Source organism: Dromiciops gliroides, chromosome 2, assembly GCF_019393635.1.
Source record: "Dromiciops gliroides isolate mDroGli1 chromosome 2, mDroGli1.pri, whole genome shotgun sequence".
Taxonomy (NCBI): domain Eukaryota; kingdom Metazoa; phylum Chordata; class Mammalia; order Microbiotheria; family Microbiotheriidae; genus Dromiciops; species Dromiciops gliroides.
In genome coordinates, this window is record NC_057862.1 from 357287180 (window position 1) to 357307278 (window position 20099).

A 20099-nucleotide genomic window follows, 5' to 3' on the forward strand; every position below is an offset into this window, starting at 1 on the left:
ACTAGGTTATTCAGTCTTGACTGGTAGAGATTTCAGGCCTATTCCAACACTTCTAGTTACAAACAACTCATTACCTTACAAAGCAGCCCATAGCAATTTTGGACCGCTCTGGTTGTTAAAATATTTTTCCTTATATTGTGCTAGATGTGTTTTCCTATAGCTTTCACCCATTTGTCTCTGTTTTGCCCTCTAGAGCTATGTAAAATGTCTAATCCTGGGGCAGCTAGGTGGAACAGTGGATAAAGCACTGGTCTTGGATTCAGGAGGAACTGAGTTCCAATCCACCTTCAGACACTTGACACTTACTAGCTGTGTGACCCTGGGCAAGTCACTTAACCCTCATTGCCCCACAACAAATAAAATAAAATAAAAATAAAATGTCTAATCCTTCTTCCAAATCCTATTCCTTCAATATTTCAAGATAGTTATTAAGTTTCTCTTTATTTATTATTAAGTTACTTTAAATATTTAAGTTTCTTTTCTCTGGGTTAGGCATTCCTAGTTTCTTCAACAATTCCTTATGTAAAATTATTTTAAGACTCTTCTGAATAAACTTTTGCTTTTCCAGTGTCCCCTTTAAAATGTAGCACCTAGACCTAAACAAATCTTCCAGGTCTGATCTGACCAGTATAGACTACAGCAGGACTATTATATCCTTGTTCTGAATACCATATTTCTGTTAACACAAACTAACATCATTTTAGCTTTTTTTGGCAGTCACATCAGAGTGACTCATTGAGTACCAAATTTATGGTCAGCCAAATCTCCTAAGTCAGGTCTCCCTTGTCTCTGTACTTGTACAGCTAGTTTGTTGAACCTGAGGGAGGGATTTTACATTTATCCCTGCCGAATTTCATCTTAGTACATTCAGTTCATCACTGTGACTTGTTTGGATCTTTTAAAATATTGATTCTATTGCTTAGCATATTGGTTTTCATTCCCAGCTTTATGCTACCTGCAGATCTGATAGATATGCCTTGATTTTTCTGATAACATTAAACAAATGGGAATGATAGATCTCTGATCTGCTACTACAAACCTCTAGAAGAAATGAGACAGTCAGTAGAAATGTTGAAAAAAATGGAGCTTAGAGAAAAACTTACATATTATGCTTCTTTATGAATCAACTAGGGAAAAGGGTGGACAGACCAGATGGTAGTAGCTATATACATCTTCTTTTCTCAGGTATAGATGACACAGTGGATAGTGCACTATCCACAGGCCTAGAGTCAGGAAGACCTGAGTTCAAATTTGACCTCAGATACTTAATAGCTGTGTGACCCTGTGCAAGTCACTCAACCCTGTTTGCCTCAGTTTCCTCATCTGTAAAATGATCTGGAGAAGGAAATGGCAAACCCCTCCAGCTTCTCTGTCCAGAAAACTCCAAATGGGGTAATGAAGAGTTGGACAGGACTGAACATCAACAGCAATAACTCTGATATAAATATATTTACTAAGCAGCCTTCAAATCTGTAGTTTTGTTTCACAAAACCAAACTGTTCATGTCAGTAGCCGCAAATATGAGGTTTTTTCTAACAATTTAGTACTCCCTAGGATGATCCTAGGAGATCAGGGTTTTGTCCCAGGACACAGAAGTTTGGAGGGCAGTGGCACTTTTTCAGTAGTATAGAAATAAGTAAGCTTAGTACCTAGTTAGTAAGAATAACTAGTTAATGATGCAAAATGAAGTGAGGAGAACCAGAACACTGTACCCAGAAGCAATAATACTTACCAATGATTAACTGTGAAAGATCTAGCCACTCTGATCAATACAATGATTCAAGGCAATTCTAAAGGATACATGATGAAAAATGCTATCCACCTCCAGAGAGAGAATGGATGAAGTCTGAGCACAGATTGAAGCATCATTTTTTCACTTTATTTTTCTTGCTTTTTTATTTTTGCAACATGGCTAATATGGAAATATGTTTTGCATGATTTCACATGAATAATAGATATCATATAACTTACCTTCTTGATAGGTGTGGGAGGGACTGTAGAGACAGAGAATTTGAACTCAAAAAAAATTTAAATGAATGTTTTTAAAAATGTAAAAATAAATATAAAATTAATTTTAAAAGATTTTTTTTTGGTGAGGTAATTGGGGTTAAGTGACTTGCCCAGGGTCCCACAGCTAGGAAGTGTTAAGTGTCCGAGGCTGGATTTGAACTCAGGTCCTCCTGACTCCAGGGCCAGTACTTTATCCACTGTGTCACCTAGCTGCCCCAAAAGATTTTTAAAAAGAAAAGAAAAACTAGTTGAAATAGAAAGCTACTTGATGATACCACATCCCAACTGAGCCCCTTCCTCACCCACCCTTGTGCCCTTGTGCCTAATATCCCTTCCCTGGCACTCCCCAGCATGAACCAAGGTGTTTCAGTACCTTCCCTTATGGGGGCTTTCTGTCATGCTATCTGCCCCACCAAATCAATTTGTCATAAAATTTGATTTGAAGGGTATTTTGTATCACTTACCTGGATTGTCAGAATTACTATTCATGACTCGGAACTATATATCTGCTTCTTGTTTAATGTCCCTTGTCTTTTCCAAGCCTATCAAAGACATGAATCCATAAGGAATTGAGTAACTTGATCTTCAGTAAATTCTTAGTCTTAGAAAGTTTAACAGAATGGATATCATATGTTGTTTTTTTTTTTTACTATAGGGTTTGAACCCAGGTCCCTCTAACTTGAGAGACAATGTTCTTTGTCCCACTTGGTACAATTAGCTTGAAGTAACCTCCTGAAACCCTCAGTATCATATTAAAGCTGGAAAGAGATCTTAAAGATGGTTGGTTGTTCAGTCATTTCTGATTCTCTGACACCATTTTAGGGTTTTCTTGGGAAAGATACTGGAATGATTTGCCATTTCTCCAGCTCATTTTACAGATGAGGAAACTGAGGCAAGCAGGGTAAGTGACTTGTGCAGGGTCACAGAACTAGTAAGTGTATGAGGACAGATTTGAACTCAGGAAGATGAGTCATCCTGACTCCAGGCCCTGTAATTTATCTACTGCGCCATCTGACTGCCCTTAAAGAATAATGGAGATCATTTGAATTAGATACAACCTTTTCCATATTGCTTCTTGGCTTCTTGATTTAACTAAACATTTATCCATCTTTGGCTACTGAGAAAATCGAGCTCATAGATTTCCCAGTGCCCCTGGGAATTTGGAGATTCTCTTTTCATCCAAAAGAGATTATTCTGTTTCTCTGCTTATTTTTTTTTTTAGTGAGGCAATTGGGGTTAAGTGACTTGCCCAGGGTCACACAGCTATTAAGTGTTAAGTGTCTGAGGCTGGATTTGAACTCAGGTACTCCTGACTCCAGGGCCAGTGCTCTATCCAATGCACCACCTAGCTGCCCCTCTCTGCTTATATTTATAAAAACTTTTGCTGCTTATGGCTTCCTAGTCTTCAAGACACCTTTCTTGAAAACAGTATTTTTCAACTGATAATAGAGAAGTCTTAGATACTCTCATTTAGACCTGGTCCCTCACCAAATTTTAGAGCCAGAAGGAAACCTTTATAATCAAATAGTTTGCAGAATTCTGTTGGTGGTTGAGCTGAAAATAGAAAGAATTTGTTGGTACTACATACAGTTAATGAATATATTTATTTGAACTTTTGTGACTCTTATAAGCAGTATAAGGATACTTCTCCGATGCAAATATTAAACTTTTTCTACCAATTCACATTTTGTCTTTATGGACTTTACATGGAGGTTGGGACCATCTGGAAGATTCTGAAGATGATCTGTTATCTATGGGGTAAATAGTGTTTGCTTTGGAACCAGAGGAACTGGGTTCAAATCTCGGTTCTACCATCTCTGTCCTGTACTTAACCTTTCTGAATTTCTTCATTTTTAGAATAAAAGGATTGCACCAGATGTCTTCTAAGGCCCCTTCCATCTCTAAACATATGTTTCAATATGGTCCTAATACACATATAGTACATGTATGCATATGTGTGTATGTGTGTGTGTGTGTGTGTGTGTGTGTGTGTATACACACATACTCATACACATTAGCTGTGGTTTGGTTTTTTCAGTTTTTCTTAATAAATTTGAAAACAACCATCTAGAGGAACTCTTATGTAAATGATATGCATTCACTAAATATTTGCTAAATAATTAAATAAACTATGAATTTGTTTAAGAAAACTTTAAACATCTGGAATCACCCTTGTGACTTTGTTTTTGTATGTCTTGGATAAGGAAGAATGTTCTGCATTAAAATTAACTTACTAATCTTATAGCTCATAGAAAAGGCAAGGTAACAGGCTAAAATAAGAGACCAAATGACTGATTACATACAGAAGTTGATAGGATTGTATGATTTCCCAGCCCCAAATCTTAACATTTTTATAAGCCTTTTTTGGGGAGCAATATTAGAAAAAAAATATGTAGTAGGAAGAGTATAGAATTGATTCCTCTCAGCAAATATAGAAAACAGGCTGAATTATGAACCTGTGTCAGCTTTTAGGTAACACGGGGGGTTCACCCAAGAATCCGACTAACTAGTCCAGTTCTGGTTGTTGTCCTTCATTCTTGAAGAGGACCAAAATAACATTGTTATGTTGGAATCAAAGTACAGTGTGTCCAGCTGTGCATGATCAGACCAGTATGAGCTTGGAAGGTTTTACCACAGGTCAGGCACAAATAGTCCACATGAACCTTTGGAGTAGAGATGTCTCTAAATTTGCTCGTCTCACATTTCTATTGAGCTACTGCAATTCTGCTTGGCTGGTGGAGTATAGCACCTTATTTAATACAGGTATCCTGTTCCTTTGTCGGTCTCTCCAAAGTAAAGTAAAACCTCATGGAGCAAGGAGAAAGAAGAGGCACTAAAGAAAGGGTATATCCAGTTTTTCACAGGGGCAATAAGCGTGGTGATGATCTTCAGACTGGAACAGGAAAACAAAAGGAAGTCAATGACATTCCTTTAGAGTTAGCCCTTGGTGTCGGCACATCTATTATTACCAAGTTCTCTGTCACACCTACTTGGTGCATCATGCCTTGGTCACAGTTGCCTTCTTACCAGCAACGCTTGCTGAGGTAACTGAAAGTTCTGCATTTTAAAGGAAAGGATAAGATCTCACTTTGGGAAGTATGGTTGGCTTCCTGACTCCAGTGCTACAGGTAGGAAAATGCTGGATAATGAATAATGGTAGAGACCCTAACTGGAATAAATAGCTCCTACAACCATGATATAAAATGGCAGGATATGGATGTTAGGCAGGAAAATGGAATATGCCCAGTGTCCTGAACAAAGATGATCTTGTGTTAATAAGCTTCATAGGTCTCAAAGAAGCTCATAGGTTTGTTTGTTTTTTCATTTCTCACAATCAGATATTCAATATATATAACCTCAAACTCATAAGCTCCTAAAGCATTGGTCTTTAATGTGGGGTTTACACACCCTAGGTAGTGCACAAGACTTTTTACTACTATGTAGGAAGAAAGTATTAGAACTCCTATTTAAATTTTTTAATCTAAAAAAAAGAAAGAAAATAAGGTTTACTAATACTTAATACACAGATCGCCACTGGTGCTTTCTCTTGGTCTGTATTTCAGATGGTCGTGTGTCATGTAAATAAAGTATTTGGGATGAAGGGGGAAGAGTGGAAGTTTTATAATATAAATAGGAAGAGTGGTGCTCTGACTAATTCACTTTCATTGTATTGTGTCACATGTCTAGTTAACTGGATCTATGTATTATATCATCTAGTTTTAAGGAAATATCTTCACAACATGGACAAGTGGCTCTCCAATTTATACCTTTTCCATAAATTCAATAGATTATATGTCTCAGACTCTTATTAGAGATGATAAAGTTTGATGAAGATGATAAAGTTTAGGGAAAAGATTTTCCCACAGGTTTTAATTAATTCACTTTGTTTACATTCAGGTTTATATTTGTTAAGTTAGATTTTCCTCCTACCATATTGTGTTATGTTAATTATTTTTTAAATAGTTTACTATTCTTAATCCAGTCCTAGATCCTATACACCAGTAAATACATACCCACCTTTGAACCCCCTCCCAGCTACACAAAATAGATTTCTGAATTCTACTTTTACTGATATGCTTTCAGATCTTCCCTCTCTTAAAGAAAGATCAAAAGAACAAAACATACAATGATTAGAATATGCAAATGAAGACAACAAAAATGCAAATCAGACACTGGACAATTTCAGTCCCAAATTGCTCAAGTTAAAACTTACATCCTTTCTTTTAACAAGTGGCAAATTACCAAAATGGAAAGTTATTCATTTTCAGGCACTATTTTAGGCAATTATATATAGAGATGAAGATATACACGGGTATATGTGCATACACACATTTTTTTTTTTTAATGGAAGACACTGTGAGAGGGAGTATAATTTATTTGGAAGTGACTGAGGTGTCCAAATAAAATGTACACGTGTTTACCTTCTCTGTCTTTCCCACATTTCTAGAGAGAGATATAATTTAGGAATTACTCTTTCTCTACTCCATAGCCTAACCTCTTCATTAGTTTGTATTTCATATATAGCTACCACATTCAAAGTACAATAGTGATCTCCTTTTCTCAGAATTATCTATTTTCTACTATTCTTAATCTCTGAAGTTTTTCACAAAATACCTAGATATTTTTTCTTGAGTATGCCATTTGAATGATGGAACATCAAAAAGACAATAATCTTTTTTACTTCTTAGAGAATGTAAACATTGATTTACCATGATTGATGGCTGGTTTGCTTGGCAAAAGTTTTGATCCAGTGCTGCCTTCTTTTACAGGAAAGTTCAAAATCCCTCAGTGGTATTACAAAAATATGTGTGTGTGTGTATCTTGACAATACCCTGTTTTGCTATACAAGGTAATATTGGACTAACGGCCAACTTCCCTTACTTTTCTTTCTTTTTTTGAAAAGCTTTTTTTTTAAATTCAGAATTTATCAAATATAAAATAAAATGAACATTTCCATATACATAGTTGAACAGAATAAAAAGAGGATTGTACAGGAAACCATGGTTCTAGATTGTGTATAGCCTTCTTTTCTCTATAAATATATAACAAATTCAACATGTAGCTTTTGAAGCTTCTTTCCTTGCTTTCTCTGTGTGTTTTTTAAAAAATTCTACAATGACACTCTTTTTTCTTCTTCTTTTTTTTTTTTACTAATCTGTAGCTTTTACCCATAAATGTTGCCTTTCAATATATTTCATTCTATATACTACTTTTGATTCTAATTGTAGTTGAGGAATGGTCCATGATTTCTCTGTCTGTGTGTGTGTGTGTGTGTGTGTGTGTGTGTGTGATATTGGATTAATTTCTTCCTGACTTTTCTAAGAGCTTCTCTTTGTTTTTGAAACTCGAGTTTATTCCTTACATTTTTGAATGAGTAAAATTTAGGGTTCTTTCTACTTCTTGGCATCCTATATATATATTTCTTAATTTGTACTTAACCCTTTGTTTTCAATATTTCCAAGGAAGGTTCTTGTATGATATTGAATTATGATATTGATGTACTTTGTTACTTAATATTTTTCTGGAAGAACAATAATTTTTAGATTGTTTTACTGAGCTGTGTCTTTTAGCTTCATTGCCTTTGTTGAGCTCTCAAAATTTTTTCCAATTGTGCCGTTGTTTAATTTGTTCTACTGCCTAGGCAATTTTGTCATCCATCTGGATCATTCTATTCCTCAGAGGATTTTATTAAGATTTTCTGCCAAACATTCCAAATTGTTTGAGTCCCATGTTTCTTTTTTTTTCTTGTTGATTTTAATTCCATCTTTATAGATACCAGATCTTCCTTTATATCTCTTATTCAAATTATTAATCACTGGAGATTTTTGTAATATATTCAGTTTTGTTTCTGGAGGGCTTGTGTTGTCATATTTCCTTCTCTGGTCTTCTCTTTGCTTTTTTTTGGTCCCATAACATTTATTGTATGTATATTATTATATGTAATGGATCTTTTTTTGTTATACATTTTTAGTTATTCTCTTCCCTATTGTATAAGGTAATATTCCCATATGGATTTCTTTCCTTTCCTCTTTTTTGTTATTCTTTTTCTTTACGTAGTGCATATTGTTGTTTTGAAGTAATATTAAAACTCCTTGACACCAAGTCTCATCCTCTTGTCCTTTATTCAGTCTCTGATAAAGAGATACCCCTTCTCGCAAAGGTCAACCCCTCTACTTACAACTATTATCTCATCTCTAGCTCCAACAGATTGCCTTCACAATCATCCCCCCTACCTCTCTAATCTTCAAACAGTCCCTACCTGCTAGTTCATTTCCAGATGTCTAATACTCCTTTTTTATAGTACTTTTTTTTACCTTTTTTCTTTTTTTGCAGGGCAACGGGGGTTAAGTGACGTGCCCAGGGTCACACAGGTAGTGAGTGTCAAGTGTCTAAGGTCGAATTTGAACTCAGGTCCTCCTGAATACGGGGCTGGTGCTCTATCCACTGTGCCACCTAGCTGCCCCATTCCTCATCCTTCTTGAACTCATTGAAGACCACCAAAACACTCTCTCCTTTCTAGGTTGTTGTGACAGTGCTCTGTTAGTCATCTTCCTACCTATCTGACCACTCCATCTCATTCCCTTTTGCCAGGTCATCCTCTATATCCCATCCCTTACCTGTGGGTATATCCCCAAGGTTCTATCCTAGGCCCTTCTGTCTATTCTCTCTCAGTGCCTTTATCCCAAGGGTTAGATGATCATTTGTATGCAGATGACCCCAAGATCTATATATTTGGTCCTGGCTTCTTTTCTAAGCTTAAGTCCCCCCATCACCAACTGCCTAATTAATAACCATTTAGAACTGAACATCCGGAACATCCTGAACATCAAATGTCTGAAACAGAGCTCATTATCTTTTCTCCCCAAACCCATCTGTGTCTGAATTTCCCTGTTTCTGGTGAGGGCACAACCATCTTTCCAATAACTAAGGTCCACATCCTCAGAGTCATCCTTTAACTTCTTACTCTTCCTCATTCTGCCTATCCAATAAATTGTCAGATTTGCTCATTCTTTCTCCATGATTTCTCATACATCCTTCTCTTTCTTTATACATCTGACAAATCTCATAGTTCAGATTCTCATTAATTCTCCTAGAATATGGGAATAGCCTCCTAATTGGTATCCTGCCTCAAGTCACCCTCTTCTCCAATTCATCCTCCATGCAGTTGCCAAAGTGATATTCCTGAAGCACAGATCTGAACTATGTCATTTCCCTACTTATTTATTTCCAGTAACTCCCCAGTGCCTCTATGATCAAGTGCAAACTCCTCAATCTGTCTTTTAAAACCCTTCCCCACCAGGCTCCAGCCTGCCTTTCCAGGCTTTTTATGGCTTATTCCTCTTCTCGCACTAGACTGTGTAGCCAAACTCAACTTGCTATTTCTCACACCCAGAATTCCATCTCCCATCTCCTGTCTCTATGCCTTTGCATGGGCTGTCCCCTATGTCTGGAATGCATTCCTCTGTACTCCTTAGTGAGAATCTCTACATTCCTTGAAGGTTCAGCTCAAGTATCACTACTTACACAAGTTTTCTCCTGATCTCCCTTCTTCCTACCTCAATTAACTTTTATTTACTTTGTATGTATACAGGGTATCTCAAAAGTCTTAGTATAGCTTTAAGCTTTTGCTATTTAAGCTATAATAGCTTAAAGCTATGCCCTGTACACAGTTTTATGTGTACATGTTATATAAGATATTTTTTGTCTCTGTATCTTCAGAATCTAGCATAATAGGTTGAGCAGGCTCTATGAAGGATGGAGGTAACCTACCAGTTCTTACACCCTTGTAGACTGCTCTGAATTAAATAGTCCCATGAAGTCTGGACCCACAGCACCCTGAGGTAACCATGAAGGTTAGAGGACTTGAGTCCATAGTAGGTGTGGTCTGGTTGACCATGAGTACCCTAACTGGAATTGGAGCCACCTCAAAAGGAGCAAGTATAGGCTTGCAGGTGAGATTTCAGAAACATTTCTATTAATCATAGTGAATAGGACTTTCTTTGTTTCAGGTCCTGTGCTCATTCTAAGATGAATATTTTGGCTTAACTCTAAACACTGCAATTCAAGCAATCTAAATTATATCTTTAAGATATCAGGGAAGTATTTTTGCCATAATTTTTTTATTTTTATAAAAATTTATTAATAAATTTCATTTTGATACAAGATACTTCCCTACAAATATATATTCTTTCAAAGTACATTCCCTGAAAAAAAAATCTATCAATTGCTAACAAAAAAAAGGGATTTGTCCTTTAACTTGACAAAGTGGTTCAACATTGACCATTGTATTTATCTACAGTTTTGTTGCCTCTCTAAGCTGATTTTGTTTCATTGTTGGAGTTATTGCGTGCATTGTTTTTTTTCTTCACCCTGCATCATTTCAAAGGAATCTCCTATGTTTCCCTGAATTCTCAATATTCATAATTTCTTATTCCTCAGTCATTGCTAGCTATAATTTTAAATGTGTTTTTTGGGGGGTTGATTTTTATTTAAACTCTAGATGTAATTTTGACTAGTGTATTAGCAGTGAGCTAAGCCTTTCCAGTTCAAAGATTAAAATCCTTAGCAGATAAACCAAAAGGAAAATAAGAATTAAGCTTTATCTCTGTTATTGTTTTATCATACCATCTTTTCTTTTCTTTTTTTTTTTTTTGGTGGGGCAATGAGGGTTAAGTGACTTGCCCAGGGTCACACAGCCAGTAAGTGTCAAGTGTCTGAAGCTGGATTTGAACTCAGGTCCTCCTGAATCCAAGGCCAGTGCTTTATCCACTGAGCCACCTAGCTGCCCCCCATACCATCTTTTCTAAGCATTAGTCCTTTCTCTTCTTTGATTCTCTTCTATTCCCCAGCATAGCTAAAAACAAACTCCACCCTTTTGTTATCCTTAGCTTTCTCTTTATGAAATGAATCTTAGCTCATTTTGAGACTTAACATTCCTGACTTCTGAAAAAAAATAGGATCATGCCATGCTTTTTTATTCATCCTCTGTTCACCATATCCTTGCTACCATCTTCTGTATATCTTTTTTAGACAACCACCCTTTTCCCTTCTCAGTGAAATTGTTCTTCCTTATGTCTTCAGAATTTCATTTTTGAGAGTTTCCTATTCTTCTTGGGCTGACATCCCCTGTAGAAATTTCAGTTAATAGGATTTTATGTATATATGTATGTATATGTATGTATGTATGTGTTCACACAAATATAATCATTTAATATATGGAATATAATGATATATATCCTATATGTCTGCCTTCTGAACTCTGCAGTTCTTTTTATTCAACAAGCATCTGGGTTTTTTGTTTTGTTTTGTTTTTTGTTGTTGTTTTTTTTTGCAGGGCAATGAGGGTTAAGTGACTTGCCCAGGGTCACACAGATAGTAATTGTCAAGTATCTGAGGTCGGATTTGAACTCAGGTCCTCCTGAATCAAGGGTGGGTGCTTTAGCCATTGTGCCACCTAGCTTCCCCCATTCCTCTTTCTGTCTAGGTGGTCTGTAGCATATGCTGATGACAATCTCTGTCCTGAATCTGCATCCATTAGTCCTAAATGTTTACTACCATGCTTCCCTCCTCTGATTCCTGGATTTCTTCATGAGTATATTTTCTTAGTATATGATGATATCCAATTCCCCCTTTTACCTGTTCTGCTTCTTATAAGTTAGTCATTAAACATTTATTAAGCACCTACTATGTGCCAGGCACTGTACTGGGCACTGGGAATACAAAAAAAGGCCAAAAGACAGTCCCTGCTATCAGGGAGTTTGCAATTTAATAGGGGAGACAACATGCAAACATATATATATATGTATATATGTGTATATATATATATGTATATATATATATATATATATATATATATATATACATATATGACAGCCAGAGAAAATGCCCAGAGCCAAGAGATGGAATGTCTTGTTTGTGGAATAGTCAGGAGGCCAGTGTCACTGAATCAAAGAATATACAATGAGGAATAAGGCATAAGAAGACTGGAGACATAGGCAGGAGATAGGGTGTGAAGTGCTTTGAATGCCAAAGTGTGGATTTTGTATTTTATCCTGGAGTCATTGGAATTTATTGAATAGAAGAGTGATGTGGTCAGACCTGCACTTTAGGAAAATCACTTTGGTGGCTGAATGGAAGATGCATTGGAGTGGGGAGAGACTTAAGGCAGACAGACCCAGAAACAGGCTGTTCTACTAGTCTAGGCATAAGGTGATGAGGACTTGGACCAGAGTGGTGGTCGGTGTCAGAGGAGAAAAAAGGTGTATCTAAGAGACGGTGCAAAGATGAAATTGACAGATGGTGGCAATAGATTGGAAATGAGGGTAAGAGATAGTGAGGAGTCAAGGATGACACCTACATTGTGTAATTCTGAGGGACTAGGAGAATGGTGTTGCCCTAGATAGTAATAGGGAAATAAGAAGGGGGAGGAAAGAAATTTTAGAGGGAGAGATAATGAGTTGAGTTTGGGATATGTTCAGTTTAAGATGCCTGAAAGTCACATGGGGGTTGCAATCAGCAGAGAGGTTAGAGCTAGATTTAAGAATCATCAGCATGGAGATAGTAAGCTGGTGAGATCACCAGGTGAAGTAGTATAGAGAGGAAAGAGAAGAGGGCCCAGGACAGAATTATGGGGGGTTACATTCCAGTCATGTATCTCAACTCAGTGATAGCTATGAGGTCAATTTCTCATGAATTAAAACATCTGTTATTTTGCTTGTTGGCCATACCTTGTGCCATTTGTAAATAGACATCTGGGGCAGTGGATCATGGGATTATAGTTGCAGAGCTAGAAGGAGCCTTAGAGAGTGTCAGGTTCAAGTCCTTCATTTTACAGATAAAGAAAATGGATTTCCGAAGGGTTCAGAAGGGTCCTTTGCTCACAAAGCTTCAGAGGTAGGCTATGTCTGAGGCAGTATCCAAACCAAGGTCTTTCTGACTCTGATTCCAGTACTCTCCCTACATATTCCCCACATACTGGAGCCTTTGTTGGATTTTATCATTCATCTGCTTCCCTTCTTGGGGTATGTCTCCTGCATATTGCTGGGTGTCTCAACTGCATGCTTTCCCCCAAACTCTGGTGACAAGCTTGGCATTTTTTTTAAGTGAGGCAATTGGGGTTAAGTGACTTGCCCAGGGTCACATAGCTAGTAAGTGTCAAAGGTCTGAGGCTGGATTTGAACTCAGGTCCTCCTGAGTCCAGGGCTAGTGCTCTATCTACTGCACCACCTAGCTGCCCCCAAGCTTAGCATCTTAACACAGACAGTTTCCTCCCGCTGTCTTCATTTTCGTAGGATCATCAGCTCATAGAGCTAGAGCTGGAAAGCACCTTAGAGGTCATCTAGTCCAACCCTTTCACTTTACAGTTGAGGAAACTTGGACCCAGAGAGGTAATCAGAGGTGTCAAACTCTCCCACATATAACCTGAACCAGATAATGTAATTGGGAAATATTTAACAAAATTAGTAAAAAATAAAACAAAACATAGATAATATTACATTGGGGGGTGGGGTGGGGCAATGAGAGTTAAGTGACTTGCCCAGGGTCACACAGCCAGCAAGTGTCAAAGTGTTTCTTGCAGAAAGCAAGAGGTTGTTATTGAGTAATGATAGTGATATTTCTTAAAGCACCAATAAAACATGTTTAAAGAAAGAAGAACATTGGAGATCTTAAAATCAGAAGGAGTTGAGTTGAATTACTAGTTTTGATATTTACTCTTCATGTGACCTTGGATCTGTCACATAACCTCTATGAATGTCAGTTTTTTCACTTATAAAATGAGGATAATAACATGTACTTCCTAATGCAAGATTATTGTGAAGGAAGTGTTATATAAAATAATATAGCATAAATGTGAGGTAGTATTACATTGGTAAAGAATACATTATTTAGGGGCAGCTAGGTGGCAAAGTGGATAGAGCACCAGCCCTGGATTCAGGAGGACCTGAGTTCAAATCCAGCCTCAGACACTTGACACTTGCTAGCTGTGTGACCCTGGGCAAGTCACTTAACCCCAATTGCCTCACCAAAAAAAAAAAAAGACTACATTATTTAATAGAAGAAAGTACCATACGTGTTTAATGTTGAAAGTTATATTTATTAGGTTTTACATGATTGCACATATATGACATATCAAATTGCTTACTGTCTCAGGGAGTCAGGAAGGTAGGGAGGAAGGGAAGAAATGTGGAACTCAATTTTATTTAAAATGAATGTTCAAAATTGACTTTATATGTAATTGGAAAAAGTAAAGTACTATTAAAAATTAAGTTATATTTATTCCTGGGGGGAGGGGGTGAGCTTCTTTGCTGCTCAGGCTGAAGCTCTCATTTTCATGTATTTCAGTCGAGCCTCTGCATTTCATGTGCAGAAGCAAAGCTTGAGCTCCTTAGAAACAAGGCTTCTTTAACAATTATAGCAGACTGGTAACATTGTCAAGGCAAGCCTCCAAAAGGCTGTTTTCTGCAACTCTGTAGTCACAAAGACGCCACACTAAACATACGTGCCTGACATCTCTTTAAATATATTGTAACATTTGGCATAGAAATGAGTGAAAGAACATAAACTGCAAAGAGGAGTGTGGCTGCCTTGGGGTGGAGGGTACAGCATTTCTATTTTTAAATGGTTGTATGGCTGCTGCTCATTTATGGTTGTTTGCCTCTAGTCATGTAGGATAGCTGTTAATTAATATAAGTTCTATTTATTGAATTGCATGCAATATTAGATCTTATTGCCAAGAAACTGGATAAGAATGTAAGCCATTTGTGATACTATAAAAAGCATTCCTAAGTGTCATAGTCAACAACATAGCTTCTCTCTCCCCATAGCTATAAAAAGATTGGATGCTAATTATTCTAGATCTACTGGAATTTGATTATGGCCTCATTCATTTGCTGTCAATAGACTGATTGAATCCTGTGCAAGGCTTTGTGCTAGGCACTGGGAGGAATATAAAGGTCAATAAAACAGCCTCTTGCCCTCAAGTGGCTTATAGTCTAGTACCTGAATTTACCTATCCTTCAACATACAGGAGAATCAATTTCAATTAGTTGAGAATTTGGGAGATTCAGCAATTCATATATTTATTTAAAAGTGAATTGAGGGTGGCATAAGAGTCTTAATTCTTTCAAGTGTAATCAAATTCAGATACATTTTTAATGAATGGGATTATGTATAAAATGGATTATATAAAATATAGTCGGGGCAGCTAGGTGGTGCAGTGGATAGAGCACTGGCCTTGGAGTCAGGAGTACCTGAGTTCAAATCCAGCCTCAGATACTTAACACTTACTAGCTGTGTGACCCTGGGCAAGTCACTTAACCCCAATTGCCTCACTAAAAAAAAAAAATTCAAAAAAAAATATAGTCGACATTCAATTATTATCTAAGTGTAGATTATGTGCAAAACATGTTTAATCCCAAATATAGCCATTTTTAATTCCAAGACACAATGTAGTATAGCTGATAGGGTGCTAGCTTTGAAGTCAGGAAGATCTGGGTTCAAATGCTACCTTTAATTACTATGTATGTGACCCTAATAAAGTCACTTAACTCAGGAAGCTCCCTTGGCTTTATCTATTAAATCATAAATAGCTTGCCACAGGGGCCTTTGCCTTAGTTGTTGGAAGGAGTTCCCACACCAAAATGTCTGAATAAATCATGGATCCTTTACCTATGTTTTTTCAAAATTTTATCAATAGCCCACAGAGTTGCTCCTCTGTGTATTTAGGAAAGAAAAAAATTATTTGAGGATTAATGAAGCAAAATGTAATTAGGAAGGAGCTTTTTCAAAATAATGTTATACATTCCAGATTCAGATAATTTTGGAACAAATTATACCAAGTGCTTTTCTCTGTTAAGTCAGATACATTTTAATTGAGAGTTCATAGGAAGAAAAGAAAAGAAAAGAAAAAAAAAGAGTTGATAGGAGGCTAGGCCTTAGAGTTGGAAGGATCTTAGAGATCAGCTTTTCCAGTCCTCTAGTTTTACAAAAGAGAAAAAGTTGCTTCTAGTGAAATGATTCTTTTCATCCATTTCAGTCTCACAGCTATGCCTTTTATGGAGTACAGCATTCAGATATTCTGAAGTCTTGCATCTTGACTTCAGATTTACTACATTATTATCTAATGCATTTCAAGTAGCCTATAAATATTTATTTACCTTTGTCTTTTTCCTATTTCTCTTTTTGCCTTTTAATAGGAATCTTTGCCTATATGAACTACAGAGTACCCCGAACAAGAAAGGAGATTTTTGAAACTTTAATAAAGGGTCTTCAGAGACTAGAATACAGAGGATATGATTCTGCAGGTATGACTATTTTTCTGCTAAACTTAGCTTTAATATATTTTCATATGTTGATTCCTTTTTCTAAACATCCATTTTCTTGTTACCGCTCCTCAGAGTCTAGGCATTTTTCAATATGTTTTTTAACTGAAGTCTTCTGTTGGAATATTGTGATACTGATTTTAACCTTAAAGTTAATCTAATCAAGTGCTAAATTACAGTTGAAGCATAGAATAATAATACCTCACATCTTTATAGAACTTTAAGGTTTGCAAAATACTTTACATGGATTATCCATTCCAGTGAGATAAGTACTACAAATATTATTATCCCCAGTTTATAGATGAGGGAATTGAGACTCAGGGAAGGTGAGAGATTTGTCTATGGTCACAGTGTCAAAGCTGGGATTTGAACCCAAATCTCTTGAGACTCAGATTCAGTACTGTTTATATTTTACCACCCTGTGCTGCCTCTCTGGAAACTCCTTCACCTTCAATACTTTTGAGCAGATATGATAAAGGCATTCCTTCCACTGATACTGTTTTTAAAAGAACAAAAAACCCCCCAAAAACCCTTCAATCAATATGTCTTTGTTGTTCAGTTATGTCTGATTCTTTGTGACCCCATTTGGAATCTTCTTGACAAAGGTATTGGAGTAGTTTGTTATTTTCTTCTCCAGCTCATTTTACATATGAGGAAACAGAGGCAAACAGAGTTAAATGACTGGCCCAGAATCACACAGCTAGTAAGTGTCTGAGGCCAGATTTGAATTCGGGTCTTCTTGACTATAGGTCTGGCACTCTATCCCCTGTGCCACCTAGTTGCCTTAATAAGTTTTGTTTGTTTTGTTTTGTTTTGTTTTTGGCAGGGCAATGAGGGTTAAGTGACTTGCCTAAGGTCATACAGCTAGTAAGTGTAAAGTGCCTGAGGTCAAATTCGAACTCAGGTCCTCCTGAATCCAAGGCCAGTGCTTTATCCACTGCACCACCTAGCTGTGCCCCCTTAATAAGTTTTTAATAAGTGCCTACTATGTGCCTGCCAGTGACTGAGCTAGGTGATGGATATCCAGAGACAAAAGTGAAATCTTTCCCTCAAGTACCTTACATTCTAACAAGTAGATACATCCATATATAAGTATATACAAAACACATAAATAAAAGCTGTTGAGGGTTTTTTTTGTTTATTTGGTTTTTTGGTTTGTTTGTTTTCTTGGATGATAGGAAGAAGCACTAGCAGCTAGGGGGTTCAACAAAAGACTCATGTAGAACACAGTACTTGTGTGAAGCTTTGAAAGAAACTGCTGCTCAGACATGAAAGTGAGAAAGGGATGCATTCCAGGTGGGGAGGATGGGCAAGGTGTGAAGGCAGTCACCCTGTGCAAAGTAATTGAGACAGAATTGTTTCAATAAAGTGTGTTTGTTTTCTTATTAGACCTATGATTTCATTGGTTTGAGGCAGCTGGGAAGGTATTCTAGAGGGAAGTGATATGATCAGTTCTGTGTTTTAAGCAGCTTCTCTGCAATAAATATAGTCTTAGGGAATTGTCTGGACCACTAAGAGGTTAAATAGTTTTTCCATGTTTGAGTGTAGGCCTTCTTGACTCAGGCTACTCTCTGTCCACAATGTAGCCTCTCTCCGGGAAGTTATAAGGCCAAAAAATTCGCCCCCTAGTGGCGATGAGACCCTTTCCCACTAAGTTAGTCTGGTCTATGTAGGACACCAAGCTCCTACTGGAAACCTGTCCAGCTTAGAAAGCCCTCCCAGCACCTGGCCATTGATTTAATAGGATCTTAAGCTGTAAGAGAGCTTAGAACTCATCAAGTGCAACTCCCCAATTTTATACATAAAATAAGGACTACAGAGATAAAGTGATAGACACATCATAATAAACAGGAGAAGGCAGAATTGGAACTCCATTTATCTGGGCTCTTTCCCCTACACCCTGCTGCCCTGGTCTAGCCATTAACAGCCTGTTGTCATGTCCTTGCTTCAGTGAAGCATAAATGTCTTAAGAAAGGATGTGTTTTTGTGTGGTATGTAGCTCAACTTTAATTGCTTAATGACCTACATCTAAAACCAAATATTTTCCCAAAAGAATAAGCAATTTCTTTTTTTTTCCTTAAAGATCCTAAAGAAGTTTTGTTTTAACTTGAAAATCCAGTCAGTAAAAAACATTTATCAATATCTCCTAGGTACAGAGTTCCTTACCTAGTGCTGTGAATAACTGTAGGCATGGTCTTCTCCCTCAAGTAATTACTTATTAGTCCAAAGGAGAAAAGAAGAGAAACATATTTATCTTATCTTCTGTTTCCATTACAACTAAATTAAAAGTTCTTTGAGGGTAGGGACTTTGTCTAACTATTCATAATCCAGTTAGTTCTTGAAATAGGATCTTCTTGGGGTAGCTAGGTGGCGCGGTGGATTAGAGCACCGGCCCTGGAGTCAGGAGGACTTGAGTTCAAAGCCAGCCTCAGACACTTGACACTTACTAGCTGTGTGACCCTGGGCAAGTTACTTAACCCCAATTGCCTCACCAAAAAAACCAACAACAACAACAAAAAGAAAGAAATAGGATCTTCTTTTAACAGTGCATTCTAGACATTCAAGAAAGCTTTGTTGTATGGTATAAAATGAACAAATCAAAGAACATACAGATAAACTTAACTCCATATAGCAAATGGTAGGAGTTCTAACTTTTGGCACTTATTAGCTGTGTAAACTTGGTCAAGTCACTTAAACTATATGAACCTTAGTTTTCTTATCTATAAAAGAGGGATGATACTGGCATATCCACTCTTACAGGGTTGTTGTGAGGAAAGTACTTTGCAAACCTTGAAGCATCCTCATAAGAGTTATCCTTAAGTAATACTGTATATAATAGATTTGCAGTTTCATATGTAATCATTCTCTTTTGTTATAGTATGTTATGGAAGTGCTTGTTTTATGCCATAAATAAAAATTAAATAAATAAAATTAAAAAAAAATAATTATATGTAAGTATTAGGACAAATGGAGTGACAGATAAATATGGATGGGGTGATAAAAACTTTTAGTGGGAGATATGAGTTTTTAAAGAATTTTGAGAGGGAGGGGAAGTAGCCCATATTTATGGGTATATAGATATAGATGACATAGTTATAGATAAACACATACATATGTATATATGTATATCAAATAACACTTCTGTCATGCTCCCCCAACTTGCTCTGGATTAAGGCCTCAGAGAGAGGTAATTGGGGTCAATTGGTAATTCTGTGAGGCTGTACACTGTAGCTCACAAACCCCCAACAATATGCTTCCCATTAATAATCAGCCAGTAATCTCAATTAGCTCTTAGTAAAGACATTTATTTTAAGATGGCATAGAAATAATCTTAATTCTAAAACAATCCCCTGCCCTCACAAATCTGGGCACCTCTCCCACAAATACATATGTGGGAAGAATGGGCTCAAACTTGGAGTATACTGGGAGTGAATCATACATGTAGGATACATGTGTAGCAAGGCAACTAACAACTCCTGTTACTTCAAATCTTGGAAGTCCTTTCCATCTTTGTACAGAATCCTCATGCTGAGTTTCCAGGGTCTGCTTTTCTCCCGAGTCAGACTCTTAACATCAGGATCACAGTCATTGAAGCAGCTTCCTCTCTCAGATGACCATCTCTCTCTATCCATGTCTATCTGGAATACGTGTTTTTCCTCCCCACTTATCTTCTATTGGTCCAGTATCTAATAAGGGTGAGGATGGGGAGAGAGAAAAGCCCCTCCCTGCCTTGCTGGCCCCGGGTACATTTGCAAGGTCCCCTTTTAC

At 37.0% G+C, this 20099-nt stretch overlaps 1 protein-coding gene across 1 annotated transcript in view; it reads left to right on the forward strand.

Moving 5' to 3' along the window:
- The window catches only part of GFPT2 (glutamine-fructose-6-phosphate transaminase 2), a 56129-nt gene that overhangs the window by 5759 nt on the left and 30271 nt on the right, over positions 1 to 20099 (forward strand). The window contains exon 2 of the mRNA XM_043985559.1: positions 16206 to 16313. Within this exon, the coding sequence (XP_043841494.1) occupies positions 16206 to 16313 (108 nt within the window). The remainder of the gene's footprint in view (positions 1 to 16205; positions 16314 to 20099) is intronic.